Source organism: Pristis pectinata, chromosome 34, assembly GCF_009764475.1.
Source record: "Pristis pectinata isolate sPriPec2 chromosome 34, sPriPec2.1.pri, whole genome shotgun sequence".
Lineage (NCBI taxonomy): Eukaryota > Metazoa > Chordata > Chondrichthyes > Rhinopristiformes > Pristidae > Pristis > Pristis pectinata.
This window is the reverse complement of record NC_067438.1, coordinates 17260035-17277611: the sequence shown is the minus strand read 5'-3', so window position 1 is coordinate 17277611 and position 17577 is coordinate 17260035. Positions and strand designations below refer to the sequence as shown.

General features: G+C 49.9%; 2 protein-coding genes across 2 annotated transcripts in view; both read left to right on the top strand.

Annotated features, from left to right (window-relative positions):
* The window catches only part of LOC127585911 (class I histocompatibility antigen, F10 alpha chain-like), a 603397-nt gene that overhangs the window by 504500 nt on the left and 81320 nt on the right, over nucleotides 1-17577 (top strand). The gene's annotated exons all lie outside the window — the stretch shown is intronic.
* Nucleotides 5781-17577, top strand: part of LOC127585897 (antigen peptide transporter 2-like) — a 38220-nt gene continuing 26423 nt past the window's right edge. Inside the window, exons 1-3 of the mRNA XM_052043624.1 lie at nucleotides 5781-6330; nucleotides 11741-11855; nucleotides 13394-13524. Of these exons, the coding sequence (XP_051899584.1) occupies nucleotides 5850-6330; nucleotides 11741-11855; nucleotides 13394-13524 (727 nt within the window). The 5' untranslated portion in view covers nucleotides 5781-5849. The remainder of the gene's footprint in view (nucleotides 6331-11740; nucleotides 11856-13393; nucleotides 13525-17577) is intronic.

The following is a 17577-nucleotide window of genomic DNA, read 5'->3' as shown; positions in this document are numbered from 1 at the left end:
GGCAGCAAGTTAAAAAGCAGGATGTCAGGGGTTGTAATCTCTGGATTACTCCCAGTGCTACACACTAGTGGGAGTAGGAGTAGGAGGACAGGGCAGATGAATGTTCGGCTGAGGGGCTGGTGTCGGAGGGAGTGATTCAGGTCCTTTGACCATTGGATTCTGTTCTGGAGCAGGGGTGACCTCTACAAGAGGGACGGGTTGCACCTGAACTGGAGGGTGACCAATATCCTGGCAGAGGGATTTGCTGGAGCTGCTCTGGAGGGTTCAAAATCATCTGGCAGGGGGGTGTGGCAGATGGGACACTTGAGGCAAATATAGAAGGTAAAGCAAGCCAGTTCAGTGGGCAGGGAAGGCAGGAGCAGGACAGGGAGTGAGGAAGGTCTGATGGACTAAGCTGCACTTACTTTAACATACGAAGCCTGACGGGCGAGGGAGATGAACTTAGGTTGTGACGGGTACACGGGACTGGGACATTGTAGCTGTTCCAGAAACGTGGCTGAGGGAGGGGCTCGGTGCTCCGGGTACAGGTGCCACAGAGGGGGTAGAGGTGGGGGTAAGAGAGGAGGGGGAGTTGCATTTTTGATTAGCGAGAACATCACACCAGTACAGAGGGGATATTCCTGAAGGATTTCCAGTGGGGATCTCTGGGCAGAAGTTAGAAATAAGAAGGGAGTGATCACTTTGATCCGACTGCATTACAGACCCTCCAATAGGAAGTAGAGGAGCAAATATGTAGGGAAATCGCAGACAGCTGTAGGAATAATGAGCTGGTAATAGTAAGTGATTTTCACTTCCCTCAAATTGCCTGGGACTGCCAGAGTGCAAGGGATTAGATGGGGCAGAATTGGTTAAGTGTGTCCAGGAAAGTTTTCTCAAGCAATATGTAGATGGCTCCACTGGAGAAGGGGCAATACTGGATCTCCTGTTGGGCAATGAGGCTGGGCAGTGGGGGAACACTTAGGGACCAGTGACCATAGCTCCATTAGTTTCAAAATAGTTATGGAAAAAAAGATAGTGACACAAGACCACAGCTGCTGGAACCTGGCATGAAAAATCAATCTGCTGGAGGAACTCAGCGGGTCGGGCAGCATCTGTGGAGGGAAATGGACAGGCGACATTTCAGGTCAAGACCCTTCAGCTGGACCTGAGTTGGGCTGAAGGGGCCTGCGTCCGCACTGTATAACTGTCTGAACCTCTCACCCCACCCCTCCAAACTTCCAAACAGTGCATTCCTGCACCAACCCCAAGCCCAGCTGCAGTCTATAGTCGCATGGGATCAGGGGGCTGAAAAGGGACAACGTTGGAAGTGATTGGGGTAGAGTCGTAGAACTTACACTGGTTGAATGTGAATCAGTCCACTGCAAAGATTTTCCAGATGATGAGCTGCAAACCGCAGAGAATCAGAGTGAGTACTCGCCAGGGCTTACGCAGGATCCTATCACATACTTACAGGGCTCAGACACATTTGAAGACTGCATCAGCATTAGGATTCCTGACAGGATGGATGTGGAGAGGATGTGTCCGGATGAGAGCCTGGAACTAACAACCAGTGTTTAAGTGTAAGGGGTCATACATGCAAGACTGAGGTGGGTCTACTTTTCCCCTCTCAGAGGGTTGTGAGTCTTTGGAGCTCCATCAATGGTGGAAGCAGAGCCTCCGAGTGTTCCTCAGGCAGGGACGGATAGATCCCCGATGAGCAAGGGGTGAAAGGTTACCGGCAGCAGGCTGGGATGTGGAGTGGAGGTCAGTCAAATCATATGATCTTATTACATGGCAGAGCCGGATCCAGGGGTTGTCTGCTCTCCCCCTGCTCCAACTCGTAGATTTCTATTACAGGAGGTGGAAAATTAAAATTGCGAAATGGAATTGAACTTGGTCTTGTGCCCAGCTCTCACTGCTACAGCTCTGTGCCCAGCTCTCACTGCTACAGCTCTGTGCCCAGCTCTCACTGCTACAGCTCTGTGCCCAGCTCTCACTGCTACAGCTCTGTGATCTTTTGAAATGATAACAGCTTGTGCTTGAGCACAACATGAATTATTTCTGACACTTTAAAATAATCAACAAAATGACTATTAACTTACACCAAGATAAAACATCTAATCCAGCATTAAACACAGATGGACATGAAAGCTTTACCAAGCTTCCTGAATGAGATGAAATAGTAACCATAGTGTAACGTAGGATTTAAGATGGAATGGTAACTATAGTGTAATTTAAGGTATAAGGTGAAATGGAACTAGAGTCTAACTCAGCGTGTAAGATGGAATGGTAACTATAACATGATTTAGGGTGTAAGGTAGAATGGTAACTGTGATGAGTTTCTGAAATGATTATATTACTTGGGAAACGTTCACCAATAATTGTCGGTCCAATGTTGTTAAAGTCATTACAGAATCATGCAGAATAGTGATGAATAATTTTTTCTTGTGTCCATGCCTGCAAATGTTTGAAGGAAGTTTCATTTTAATAGCCCAGTCAGAGACAGAGAAATGGATGGTCAAGCTAAGGTCTGAAGGCTGTCCTCAGTGTTTCAGTTAGGTCAGTTTAGAGCCCAAGAGTTGTTTCTATTGCATGGTGTGTGCACCATAGTACTGGGGTACAACTGTGACAGCTACATGTCAGGCAACCAGCAAGCTAGAATGTGGAATCCCACATGGTGCACCAGACATCCACAGATACTACAGGACAACACCATCCGAAATGTTTAGTGCCAGACAGGAGAGAGAGAAAATATTTTAATTCATCACACATACGACAAGCAAAAACAGATTCTGAAGCACTCAGAACAGGGTTAGATTTATTGGTATCTTTCAGTACGAAGGTTGCCCAAACTTTATTCCCTCCACGCACCTCAGAGAGATCTGCATTCCACCCGACTCACCACTGTAAATAGAAATGTTAAATAAAAACTGTTTAATTAATAATTTGCCCCTTGTTGACATTTCCACACCACCGCACACCCAGTTTGGAAGTCTAGGTTTTACAATATTCAAAATGGAAAGGAGCATCCAACGATGGGCACCAGTGGGAGGCAAGGATGCTGGCATCATCTGGCTGAGATACCACAGGGGATTAGCAGGATCTACCACGTTGTTGCATCCTTTCCGACTCATACAGTGAAGCAAATTAGTTCAACTGCTCTCTGTGACGCTGGGGACCAGAGGGAAAAGCCAAAAAGGATCATCGGCTTGGCTCATCTGCCCAAGGATACCTGCAAATGCTTCAGCTTTCTCTTTTGCATTGATGTGATTTGCTCCAATTCTGTTAAGGCTGTGGACATTTAAACAGTCTTCTTCTGCTGGATGTGGGAGGGCTCAGAATGTTCATCCCATCTGTTGGCTGTGGGTCACTGCCTTCAGCTGCGCCGGCCCTCCGGACTGGGATTCCCTCCCTAAGCCTCTCCATCTCCAACAGGGTCCCCTCAACCCGCCTGTTTGACCAGGCTATGGTCAGCTTTTGGACATCTCCTCACGTGTCTCTGCCCCAAACAACAGTTCAGATCACACCCTAGAAGCAACCTCTGGTATTCCTAACATTAAAGGTCTTGTTTTAGGCCTCTGAACACACAGCTTTAATGTTATAAAATACAACAGCTACACAAAACCAACGTCATCGTGGCAAAGCTGGTACTACCGACACACTCACTAGATAAAGAATCTCTTCCCCAGTTCCCTTCCAGACTCCCCGGTAAGTAGGGTTTTCCTCCCCCACAGATGGGCACACCTTCTGCAGGACAATCCTTTCAAATCCCCATCATGTTGAAGATCACTCTTTGGTTACTTCCCAGCTTTCCCCTCAATGGCGGTGAGCTTAGTCCTGGTATCTCCCTGTGCCTCTTGGTATAGAGTTGGGACATTATGTTGCAGTGTACAAGACATTGGGGAGTCCGCACCTGGAGTATTGGGTACGGTTTTGGTGACTGCGTTACAGGAAAGATGTCATTTCGCTGGAAAGAGTGCAAAGAATGTTACCAGGACTCGAGGGCCTGAGTTACAGGGAGAGCTTGGCCAGGCTAGGACTTTATTCCTTGGAATGTAGGAGACCTTGCAGAGGTGTATAAAATCATGCAAGACAGAGACAGGGTGAGTGTACACATTATTTTTCCCAGGGTTGGGGAATGAAAAACTAGAGGGCAGAGGTTTAAGGTGAGAGGGGAAAGGTTTAAAAGGGACCTGAGGGGCACACAGAGCAGTGTGGAACGAGCTGCCAGAGGAAGTGGCTGAGGCAGGTACTATTACAACATTGAAAAGACACTTGGAGAGGTACACGGATTGGAAAGGTTTAGAGGGATATGGGCCAAATGCTGGCAAATGGGACTAGTTTACACAGGCACCTTGGTCGGCATGGGTGTGTTGGGCCGAATGGCCTGTGTCAGTGGTGTACAGCCGTATGACTCTACCTTCACTGCCTCTGGGTCAGGTGTGCTAATGCACTCCAGGCATGCTCAGACAACGCCTGACGAAAGGGCTAATACATACCCTTTAAAATTCTGTCCAATAAGTATATGAATCATCTGCTTTGCTAACTACTTAATGGGCCAAATGAACGTTTAGTACCGCAGTTACAATGTAGACGACTCTGCCTGCTCTGTACTGCGTGTGCGCTAACGCCCAATCAGACCACAGCTGCCTTTCTCTTGTTAATGAAGCGCAGAAACACGAAAACAAAGAACTTCATCAATTTCAAAAATAGAATTTATACATAATAAAAATATATGCAAAGGAAGAAACAGTGCAAAAATCTTTCACATTCATGGTCGACACTATAACAAAGTACGGCCCCGGTGGTGAAGCACATTCGGACAACCTCAGGTTCTAAAACACATCAACATCACTGGGACGGGGAGAATGGTGCGGAAACAACACAGCGGTCTGGATCAGAAACCTCTCCAGATATAATCTGCCCAGTAACGTGTGACGGGAGGGCAGGCAGTGGCCCGATACCGCGGTGTACCTGGGTACCATCTGTTTCCATTAGGCAGAGGCAAGAATAGCAAGTGAAAGGAACATCACTGTTTCGGGGAATTCCAGGCTGGAAAACCCCTAAACGCTGAAGGACTGCAGCGAGTGGGGGTGGTTTTGGGGGGAAGAGTCCGGGTATGGATCTGTGAGGGCAGGACACACTGGAAATACCAGCAGAGGCTGAGGTTCACAGACATTCCCGGCAATGACCACGTTACCTGACACACAGCACGGCACACTGAGGGGAGGGGGTCACACAGCACGGCACACTAAGGGGAGGGGAGGGGAGGGGGGGTCCCACACCCCGACCCCGGGGGGGGTGGTGGTGGTGGTGGTGGTGGTGGTGGTGGTGGTGGTGGTGGGGGGGGGGGGGGGGGGTCCCACACACTGACCCCGGGAGTGGTGGAGTCCCCATTCTGAGACCTACAGGTGGTTTCTGGGGATACCGGGGGGGGGGGCAGTGTGAGCCATTGGGAGAGCAGGGGGAACACATAGTGGGTCAGGCCGGGAGCAGGGTTACGGGTGGTGGGGGGTGGAATGATCTGGAGGGTGTGTGTGTGTGTGTGGTTCTGGGGGTGGGGGTGGGTGACCGTTCAGGTGCGGGGCAGCTGCTCTCTGGCCATTTGGGGGGGCGGGTGGTGTACGGAGAGGGAGGTCAATGATGGGGGGACTGGCCTGTCCCGGGGAGGGGGCGCCCGTGGCCGGGACTGTCCCAAGGCGGGGGGGGGCTGCCTGTGGCCGGGACTGTACCGGGGGGGGGGGGCGTCTATGGCCTGGAATGTCCCGGGGGGGGGGGGTCCGTCTGCGGCCGCTCCTCCCTCCCTCACCCCCTCCCCGCCGCCGCTGTGAAAGTGAAACCGATCGGCCGCCCCAGCCGCAGCCGCAGCCATGGCTCCCCGCCGCCGCTCGGCCGTCGCCCTCGGCCTGGCCCCCGCCGCCGCCCACCTGGTGCTCGGGCCGCTACTGCCCGCCGCCTGGGTGCCGGCCGGCCTGGCCGCCGTGCTGCTGGCCGCCCTGGGGCTGGGCCTCGGCCTGGGGCCGGCGCTCGGCCGCCGCCGGGGCCCCGCGCTCCGCTACACGGCCTGCGCCTGCCTGCTGCCGCCGCTGCACTCGGCCGCCCGCCGGGCGCTGGCGCTGGGCCCCGGCCCGGGCCCCGGCCTCTCCTGGCCGCTCCTCCTGCTCGCTCACGCCGCCTCGGCGCTGGCCCTGGCGGCCGTGGAGTCGCTGTCCCGGACCCGGACCCGGACCGCCGGCTCCCCGCCCCCGGCCTCGCAGCACTGGGCCATCGCCCGCCGGCTCCTCGCCCTCTCCCGGCCCGACCTGCTCCCGCTCGCCGGCGCCTTCACCTTCCTCACACTGGCGGTGATCGGTGAGTGGGGCCGATGGTGGGGGTAGAAGGGAGACGGGGAGGGGTGAGGGGTGGGGAGGGATGGTGGGGAGAGGGGGTGGGGGAGTGGAGGTGGGGAAGAGGGGGAGGGAGGTGGGTGGGAGGGGTGGGGGAGGGAGGAGGGGGAGGGATTGGGGGAGGGAGGGGGTGAGGGGATTGGGGAAGGTGGAGGGGATGAGGAGGGGAAGGGAAGGAGGGAGGGGCGGTGGGGAGGAGGGAGGTGAGGGGAGGTGGGGAGGAGGGAGGGGAGCTGAGGGGGAGGGGATGTAGGGCGAGAGGGGAGGCTCTACTATCTTCTGCTGTGAAGACCGACCCATATAACTATTTAGAACCTCAGCCATTTGTCCATTCCATAGAACCACTGAACCATAGAACAATACAGCACAATACAGGCCCTTCGGCCCACCGTGTTGTGCCGACCTTCAAACCACGCCGAAGACTATCTAACCCCTTCCTCCCACATATCCGTCTATTTTAAATTCCTCCATATGCTTATCTAACAATCTTTTGAACTTGACCAATCAGCCTCCACCACCACCCCAGGCAGCGCATTCCATGAAAAACCTCCCTCTGATATCTACCTCGACCTTGTCACCCATTACCTTAAAGCCATGTCTTCTTGTTTTGAGCATTGGCGCCCTGGGAAAGAGGCGCTGGCTGTCCACTCTATCTATTCCTCTCAATATCTTGTATACCTCTATCATGTCTCCCCTCATCCTCCTTCTCTCCAATGAGTAAAGCCCTTCTCCCTTACTCTCTCCTCATAATCCATACTCTCTAATCCAGGCAGCATCCTGGTAAATCTTCTCTGCACCCTTTCCAAAGCTTCCACATCCTTCCTATAATGAGGCGACCAGAACTGGACACAGTAGTCTAAGTGTGGCCTAACCAGAGTTTTGTAAAGCTGCATCATCACTTTGCAGCTCTTAAACTCGGTCCCACGACTTATGAAAATTAACATCCCATAAGCTTTCTTAACTACCCTATCCACCTGTGTGGCAACTTTCAGTGATCTGTGGATATGAACCCCCAGATCCCTCTGCTCCTCTACACTGCCCAGAATCCTGCCATTTACCTCATACTCCGCCTTGGAGTTTGTCCTTCCAAAGTGTACCACCTCACACTTCTCCAGATTGAACTCCATCTGCCACTTGTCAGCCCAGCTGTGCATCCTATCAATATCCCTCTGTAAGCTTCGACAGCCCTCCACACTATCCACAACACCACCGATCTTTGTGTCATCTGCAAACTTGCTAACCCACCCTTCCACCCCCTCATCAAAGTCGTTAATAAATATCACAAAAAGTAGATGTCCCAGAACCGATCCCTGTGGGACACAACTAGTTACAGCCCTCCAATCTGAATGCACCCCCTCCACCACAACCCTCTGCTTTCTACAGGCAAGCCAATTCTGAATCCACACGGCCAAGCCTCCCTGGATCCCTTGCCCTCTGACCTTCTGAAGAAGTCTACCATGTGGAACCTTGTCAAACGCCTTACTAAAATCCATGAAGACCACATCCACTGCACTAGCCTCATCAATCTTCCTGGTCACCTCCTCAAAGAACCCTATCAGGCTTGTGAGGCAAGATCTTCCCTTCACAAAGCCATGCTGCCTGTCCCGTATCAGTCCATGTTTCTCCAAATGCTCATAGATCCTATCTCTTAGGATCCTTTCCAACAGCTTACCCACCACAGACGTAAGGCTCACTGGTCTGTAATTTCCTAGACTATCCCTACTACCTTTTTTGAACAAAGGGACAACATTCACCACCCTCCAATCCTCCGGTACCATCCCCATGGACAATGGGGACTCAAAGATCTTAGCCAACAGTTCAGCAATCTCCTCCCTCGCCTCACGAAGCAGCCTGGGGAATATTCCATCAGGCCCCGGGGACTTATCTGTCCTAATATTTTCTAACAGCTCCAACACATCCTCTCTCTTAATAGCTACATGCTCTAGAACATTACCCTTACCAACACTGTCCTCAGCGTCATCAAGACCCCTCTCCTTGGTGAATACTGAAGAGAAGTATTCATTGAGAACCTCACCCAATTCCACAGCCTCCAGGCACATCCTCCCACCTTTGTCTCTAATCAGACCCACCTTTACTCTCGCCATCCTTCTGCTCTTCACGTACGAGTAAAAAGCCTCAGGATTCTCCTTAACCCTACTCGCCAAAGCCTTTTCATGTCCCCTTCTCGCTCTCCTCAGCCCCTTCTTAAGTTCCCTCCTTGCTACTCTATATTCCTCACGAGCCCTGTCCGATCCTTGCTGCTTACGCCTTATGTATGCTGCCGCCTTCTTCCTAAGTAGTTGTTCCACCTCTCTCGTCACCCACGGTTCCTTCACCCTGCCATTCCTTCTCTGCCTCACGGGACAAATTTATCCCTGACATCCTGCAAAGATCCCTGAACATCGACCACATCTCCATAGTACATTTCCCTTCAAAAATGTCATCCCAATTTACACTCCCAAGTTCTCTCCTTATAGCCTCGTAGTTCGCCCTTCCCCAATTGAAAAACCTCTTGTCCTCTCTGCACCTGTCCCTGTCCGTGACAATTTTAAAGGTTATGGAGCAATGGTCACTGTCCCCCAAATGCTCACCCGCTGATAGATCCTTCACCTGTCCTGGTTCATTTCCTAAAACTAGATCTAATATGGCATTCCCTCTAGTCAGCCTGTCAACACACTGTGACAGGAATCCGTCCTGGACACATTTAACAAACTCTGCCCCATCTAAACCTTTGGCACTAAGCAGGTGCCAATCAATATTTGGGAAGTTGAAGTCTCCCGTGATAATAACCCTGTTATTTTCACATCTCTCCAAAAACTGCCTCCCAATCTGCTCCTCAGTATCCCTACCGCTACCGGGGGGCCTATAGAATACTCCCAGGAGGGGAACTGCCCCTTTCTTTTTTTTCTTTTTCAATCTTTTTATTAGTTTTCAAATTAATACAGATTAATATATCAATGTTTATACATGTAATACAAAGAGATCAGGGAATCATGACATGGATAATCGTAAAGAACAATAAAGTATAAAAAAATCTGTAGATCCAACGATCTGTCAGTGAATGAATATAATATAAAAGAAAAAGATTTATTATAAAATATAAAAGAAAGAAAAAAAAACCCAAAACAATAAGAAACATTATGAACAATATATCAAACCAAACTAAGCTAAAGAAAAAAAAATTTAAAAAAAGAAAACAAAAACTGGGCTAAAATTTCTCAGTAGAAACAGAGCAATATAATGTCATCAACTCCGTTCCTTTAAATTGAAAGGTTATTATAAGGGGATCTATATCATGTGAAAATATTGAATAAATGGACTCCAAATTTCCTCAAATTTAAGCGAAGGATCAACAGTACCACTCCTCATTTTTTCCAAGTTTAAACATGATATAGTTTGAGAAAACCATTGAAAAGTAGTAGGGGGTATTCGATCCTTCCATTTAAGCAGAATGGATCGTTTGGCCATTAATGTAACAAAGGTAATCATACGGTTAGCGGAGGCAGATAGATGACCAGATTCTATCCTTGGTAATCCAAAAATTGCAGTGATAGGGTGAGGTTGTAAATCAATCTTCAATACATTTGAAATAATGTTAAAAGTATCTTTCCAATATTTTTCCAAAAGAGGACAGGACCAAAACATTTGTGTCAGAGAAGCCACATTCGATTTACATCTGTCACATAGAGGATTTATATGGTGATAAAAACGAGCTAACTTATCTCTTGACATATGGGTCCTGTGAACTACCTTAAACTGTATCAACGAGTGTCTGGCACACATTGAAGATGTATTAACTAAATGAAGAATTTTCTTCCAAGTCTCTGTAGGTAGAGATGTCTGGAGTTCGCTTTCCCATTCATTCTTAATTTTGTCCAGTGGTTCTGAACGAATTTTCATAATGAAATCATAAATTATTGCTATCAAGCCCTTCTGACAAGTATTAAAACCAAAAATTTTTTCTGTAATTTCAGTTTTGTAAGGTGTGGAAAAAGAGGGTATAGTCGCTTTTAAAAAATTACTAATTTGCAAACATCGAACCCCTTTCTTGTTCCTAACTTCCACCCATATTGACTCCAGAGAGGATCCTTCTACATTATCTCCCCTTTCTGCCGCTGTAACAGTGTCCCTGACCAGTATCGCCACCCCTCCTTCTCTTCTCCCCCCCCCCTCCTTATCCCTTTTAAAACACTGAAAACCAGGAATATTCAATATCCATTCCTGCCCTGATGTCAGCCATGTCTCTGTAATAGCCACAATATCATAGTCCCATGTACTTATCCAAGCTCTCAGTCCATATCCCTTATTCCTGATGTTTCTTGCATTCAAGTAAATGCACTTTAGCCCATCCACCTTACTACTTTTATAGCCTGTACTCTGCTTCTCCTTCCTCAAATCCTCTCTACCTGTCAGATCTGACTTTTCCCCATCCCCTTCTTCCTCTGACCTACTCCTCCAGTTCCCTTCCCCCTCACAATCTAGTTTAAACCCTCCTGAACCACCCTAGCAAACCTGGCTGCAAGGATATTGGCCCCCCTCAGGTTCGGGTGTAACCCGTCCTCTCTGTACAGGTCCCACCTTCCCCAGAAGAGATCCCAGTGATCCAAAAATCTAAAACCCTCCCTCCTGCACCAGCTTCTCAGCCACGCATTTATCTGCCACCTTCTCCTGTTCCTGCCTTCACTATCGTGTGGCGCTGGCAGCAATCCCGAAATCGCCTCCCTCGAGGTCCTGTTCTTCAGCCTTCTGCCTAGCTCACTAAACTCACTTTTCGGGACCTCATCCCCCTTCCCACCTATGCCCTATTAGTTGCCTGTCTCACTCCCTACCCCACACAGAGATGCACATTCCACTTTTACTCTGCGTCACTCTCCACCCACTCTACATACGCTGGGCAATGAAGGACAGCCACTTCACTCTTGATCTTCACACAGAGAATGGTGGGTTTATGGAAGGAAGTGGTTGATGCAGGTACAATAACAGCATTTAAAAATCATTTGGACAGGTACATTGATAGGAAAAGTTTAGAGGGAGATGGGACTAAATGAGTTAGGCAACTTGGTTGGCACGGATGAGTTGGGCCGAAGGGCCTGTCTTCCGTGCCGTCTGACTCTCTGTGAGTAACGGGGAGTAAGGTGGGCAGCAAGGAGCGATCAGAGTAAAGTAAGCACGTCCCCCCCTCCCCTGCGCATCCCCTGCGCATCCCCCCTGCTCCCCTGCACCCCCCGCTCCGCTGCACCCCCCGCTCCCCTGCACCCCCCCTCCCCTGCACCCCCCCCCACATTTGCCATCTTTCTCCTTTTTGCTGTTTCCAATCCCCGTTCTCCCCCCCCCCGCCCCCCAGATTTAATGTTGCTCTCTTTGTTTGACTCCAGGGGGGATGTTTGTCCCCTATTACACGGGCAAAGTGATTGACCTGCTGGGCTCCCAGTATGATCAGAGAGTCTTCCTCATCACCATCTTCTTCATGTTTGTGACGTCAATGGGGAGGTAAGCATTGCTGAGCGCCTGCTGGTGGAGAGTGTACAGCACTGAAAGCTGCAAGTGGGTGGGAGGGGGTGTCCCAAGGTGGAGGGGTCCCAGGACAGTGGGTAGATTCATCCCTTGTGACCACAGACATAACGATGAGTGGGTTACCGTCAGATTTGCAGGTGGGGCGTCCTACCGTGAGGGGACATGATTGAGGTATATACGGTTATGAGAGGTAGACGGCAGGAAACTTTTCCCCAGATCAGAGGTAGATAGAACTAGAGGACATGGATTTAGGGTGAGGGGGAAGATATTTAGAGATGTGAGGGGGACCCTCTTCACCCGGAGGGTGGTGAGTACTTGGAACACTGCCTGAGAGAGTGCTGGAAGCATTGAATGTGTCTAGACAACCGCTTGAATCACCCAGGTGTGGAAGGCCCCGGGCACGTGCTGAAGGTGGGATTAATGCAGATGGGTGTCTGCTGGTTGGTGTGGACGTGTGGGCCGAATGGCCTGTGTGCACACTGTGTGACTGACTCTGACCAGGCTGAACTCAGTCAATAAGCCTGTGGAACACATGGGAGCTGACGGTGCAGACTGCCGGTGCTTGCTCCAGTCCCTCTGCACCGTCAGGTCCCGAGGACACAGACTGGGTCTGCAAGGGGTGGGGACTGACTGAATACAGGCGATAAACCCGCTTGGTCACGTCCTCACCAATTTACCTGTGGCAGACGTGTCTGTCCATGACTGCACCAGGAGAAGTGACCACCACCCAGTCCTTCTGGAGTGGGTGTGTGGACAGGGGGGACTGGACGCGGGGGAGTAGATAGGTGGGGGGGGGGGTGGGGAGCCAGATGCAGGGGTGTGGATGGTGGAGGGGAGCCGGAGCGGTGGGGGGGGGGGCGGGATGTGTGGACGGGGGCATCTCTTTCTTGGCACAGGGCACTCCCTGGTGCCGTTAGGTGGCCTGTTACCCAAGAGGAGTGGATTTGTACTTCTAAGTCAGGCGGGAGTTCCCCAGTGATCACCACCCTGGTCCTGGTTGGGCATCACACCTGTGCTTAGGTCTTGCCATTGACCTGGAGAGACGGAGGGTGCTCTGGAGACGTGGTGGACAGCAGTGTTGCTTGATGAGGGTGGATCACTGTCCTGGAGCTTCTTCAGGACAAGTACACAACATCCGTCCATCACCTTGACCTTTGCTCTGTAGGATATAGGGACTCGGCGGAGTCAGTAGTTATTCCAGGATGCTCTGCCACAGTGCAACTGGCTGGTCCAGCCCAACGGCTGTGCGCAGTGATCCTCAAAGTGTGGATGATCTTTTGAATGTCATGGGGAAACATTTGGGCTGCTTTTATGTCACACAGCTGTTGATAACACTGGGCTTGTACAGGAGACATTGCCTATCTGTGTCCCTGACCATTCAGTGCACACATTCAGTTAACAGGCAGTGCCGGGCAGGAGGTGACAGCCCTCAGTACTCTGGGATAAGTGAGGGCCAAGTCCAGGGGACAAACAGTGATACTGTTTGAACGCTGAGCCAAGGGTTTCTGTTTCAGCTCCATTTCAGCCGGTGTGCGAGGAGGGCTCTTCATGTTCACCATGTCCAGACTTAACAAACGCATTCGAAATCAGCTCTTCTCTTCCCTGGTGCGGCAGGAGATCGCCTTCTTTGATGCAACCAAGACTGGTAGGGAGAAAGAGAAGCTGTCTAATGTTACTGCAGCTACATGATGAAACCGGGTGGCTTTTAGTCATTACTACACACACACTCATGTTACCGTAGGAAATGCAGTCTGGTATTACAGTTTGTAAAAAAAAAATGCTGTAATATCTGTTAGTAATAAACGTGCTCCAATATTACAGTTACAATTAGTAATGCACACACTAACATAGTAATGAAAAGTCCACGAATCCTCCTCCCCTCAGCCTGCCTTTGATGCCCCAATGACTGTTCAAACTATGATTCTCTCTCACTCTGACTGGTCCCTGGGACAGCCTCATCGCTACAGATTAGACAGATGTACTGCACGGTTGGTTTAACCATGTATCACCAAACCTACTCTCACCTCCCTCCGTAACTGGACTTTCTGACCAACAAACTGCAAGCAGTGAGGATAGGCAGCAACACATCCAGCACGATTATTCTCAACACTGGTGCCCCACAAGGCTGCGTCCTCAGCCCCATACTCCACTCCCTATATACTTATGACTGTGTGGCCAGATTCTGCTCTAACTTCATCTACAAGTTTGCCGAAGATACCACCATAGTGGGCCGTATCTCAAATAATGATGAGTCGGAGTACAGGAAGGAGAGAGAGAGCTTAGTGACAACAACTTTTCCCTTAATGTCAGCAAAAGAGCTGGTCATTGACTTCAGGAAAGGGGGCAGTGTACATGCACCTGTCTACATCAATGGTGCTGAGGTTGAGAGCTTCAAATTACTTGGAGTGAACATCACCAATAGCCTGTCCTAGTCCAACCACATAGACGCCACAGCCAAGAAAGCTCTCCAGTGCCTCTACTTCCTCAGGAAGCTAAAGAAATTTGGCATGTCCCCTTTGACACTCACCAACTTTTATCGATGCGCCACAGAAAGCATCTTATCTGGATGTATCACAGCTTGGTATGGTAACTGCTGTGCCTGGGACCGCAGGAAACTGCAGAGAGTTGTGGACACAGCCCAGTACATCACGGAAACCAGCCTCCCCTCCATGGACTCTGTCTATACCTCTCGCTGCCTTGGTGAAGCAGCCAGCATAATCAAAGACCCCGCCCACCCGGGTCATTCTCTTTTCTCCCCTCTCCCATCAGGCAGAAGAGCCTGAGGGCACATACCACCTGGCTCAAGGACAGCTTCTGTCCTGCTGTGATATGACTGTTGAACAGTTCCCTTATATGATGAGATGACTGTTGACCTCACAATCTACCTTGTTGTGACCTTGCACCTTATTGTCTACCTGCCCGGCACTTCCCTGTAGCTGTGACACTTTACTCTGTATTCTGTTGTTATTTTTACCCTGTCCTACCTCAGTGCACTGTGTAATGACTAACGGTATGCAAGACAGGTTTTTCACTGTACCTCGGTACAAGTGACTATAATAAACCAATTCCAACTTTAACAGGAAAGGAACAGGCCTTTCAGCCCATGATATCAGTGCCAGCAATGAGACCAATCCAAACTAATCATCCATGGTAGTCCTGGGAAAGAAAATTGACCTCTAATACGTTTTCATCAAGTAAACCCTGGGAGTCGGAAATAAAAACGCAGGAGCTACCCAGCAGGTCAGGCAGCATCTGTGGAGAGAACGGAAAAGAACTGGATTTTGGAACGTGACAACCAGTGCTTCCACTAGCCACGTGGCCCGTTAATTTCTCCAGTATTATGAGGCATTTAGACAGGCACGTGATTAGTCAGCGAATGGAGGGACCTGGACCACGTGCAGGCAGATGGGATTAGTTTGGATGGCATCATGGTCGGTACAGATATTATGGGCCGAAGGGCCTGTCCTATACTGTACTGTTCTATTAATTTTTTTACCTGTTAATTTCTTTGAGTCCCCCTCCACCCCACTGCCCCCCACCCCACTCTGCCCCCCCCCACTCCACCACCCCCCCCTCAATTCCCTGCCATTGACCACGGTATTGTCCTAAATGCCTGGCCCTTTCCATGCCCTTAATTCGTCCTTGGGATCTCGCATACGTTTGCTTTGTACTTCTGTGGATTTTCCCTGGACTCCTTGATCACTGATTTAAGTGATTCCCCATTGTTACCCGTGGTCATAAAGTGACAGAGTCCCACAGTACAGAACCAGCACGTTCAGTCCACTGTGTTCATGTCAACCCAATCACCGATTTACACCAATCCCATTTATCAGCACTCACTCTGTAGCCTTCTATACCCTGGTGATGCAAGGATTGTCTCCATTTGTCTTAAATGCTGTGAGTGTCTCTGCCTCCACACCCCCTCAGGCAGTGCGTTCCACATTCCAAGCCCCTCTGGGCGAAAACATTCTTCCTCAGATCCCCTCTAACCCCCTTGCTCCTCACCTTAAACCTGTGCCTTCTAGTTTTAGACTCCTTTGCTCTTGAGAAAGGTTTCCTACTGTCCATGCTATCTATTCCCCTCATAATTTTTTACCACTTCTCTCGTCTCCCCTCAGCTTTCTCCCCTCCAAGGAAAACAGACCCAGCCTCTCCAGTCTCTCCTCATAACTGAACCGCTCCATCCCAGGCAACATCCTGGTGAACCTCTGCACCCTCCCCAGTGCAGTCACCTCCTTCCACAGTGTGGTGACCAGAACTGTACACAGTTCTCCAGCTGTAGTCTAACCAGTGTTTTATAAAGTTGTACAAAGACCTCCCTGCTCTGATATTCTACAGCCCAGCTGGTGGAGGTAATCATCCTGCATGCCTTGTTCACCAACCTATCCTCCTGCTCTATCATCTTCAGGGATCTATGGACTAGTACTATGATCTACGGATCTATGTAACTAGGATCTATGGCCCTCTGTTCCTCAGTACTCCCTAGGTGCTACTATTCATGGTGTACACCCCACCCTTGTTTGACCCCCCCCAAAACTGTATCACCTCACACTTGTGAGGATTAAACTCCATCTGCCACTGCCCTGCCCAATTTACCAGCTCATCATTCTGTAGCCCAAGACTCTCCTGCTCACTGTCAACAACACCCCCAATTCTGAGTCACCTCCAAAGTTACTAATCACACCTCCTACATTCACACCTCAATCATTAACGTATATTACAAACAGCAAGGGTCCCAGCACCGATTGCTGTGGTGTACCTCTGGCCACATACATCCACTCACAGAAGCAGCCCTTCACCACTGCCCTCTCTCTGTTATTACCAAGCCAATTGTGGATCCCATGGGCTCCAACCTTTTGGACCAGCCTTCCAAGTGGGACCTTGTCTATGGCCTTACTGAAGTCCATGTTAACTACTTCAACTGTGTTGCCTTTATTAATATATTTAGTTCAAAAAATCTCAAATTAGTCAAACAGGATCTCCCCCCAACAAATCCCTGCTGATTATCCCCGATCAACAGGATCTCCCCCCAACAAATCCCTGCTGATTATCCCGGATCAACAGGATCTCCCCCCAACAAATCCCTGCTGATTATCCCCGATCAACAGGATCTCCCCCCAACAAATCCCTGCTGACTATTCCCGATCAATCCCTGCCTTTCCAAGTGTAGATTAAACCTGTCCTTTGGTTTTGAAATTATTGCAGTAACTTCCCAACCACTGACAGTAGACTAACTGGCCTGCAGTTACATACATAGAATGGTACAGCACCGGAGAGGCCATTCGGCCCACCATGTTGTGCTGATCTTGAATCCAAATTATGCTAAAGGTGTACAATCCGTATCCCTCCATTCCCTTCATATTCATGTGTCGAAAAGCCTCTTCAACTCCACCGCACTGCCTGCTTCCACTGCTACCCCTGGTCACCCATTCCAGGCACCTACCACTCTGCGTTTTTAAAACAAAACAACTTGCCCCTCTAACCTTAAAAGCATGTCCTCTGGTGTTTAACATTTCCACCCTGGCTTATCCCTGCTTGAGCAAAGGTCTCACGTTTGCTGCCCTCCAATCATTTGTCCCCTCACCTGTGGCCAGGGAAAATTTAAATAAATCGTTGTTCTGCATCATTGTTTGCCAATGTTGTTAATTTTATTTTCCCAAGTTCTAGACATGGGTCCTCAAAGACAGCTTTTCTCCAA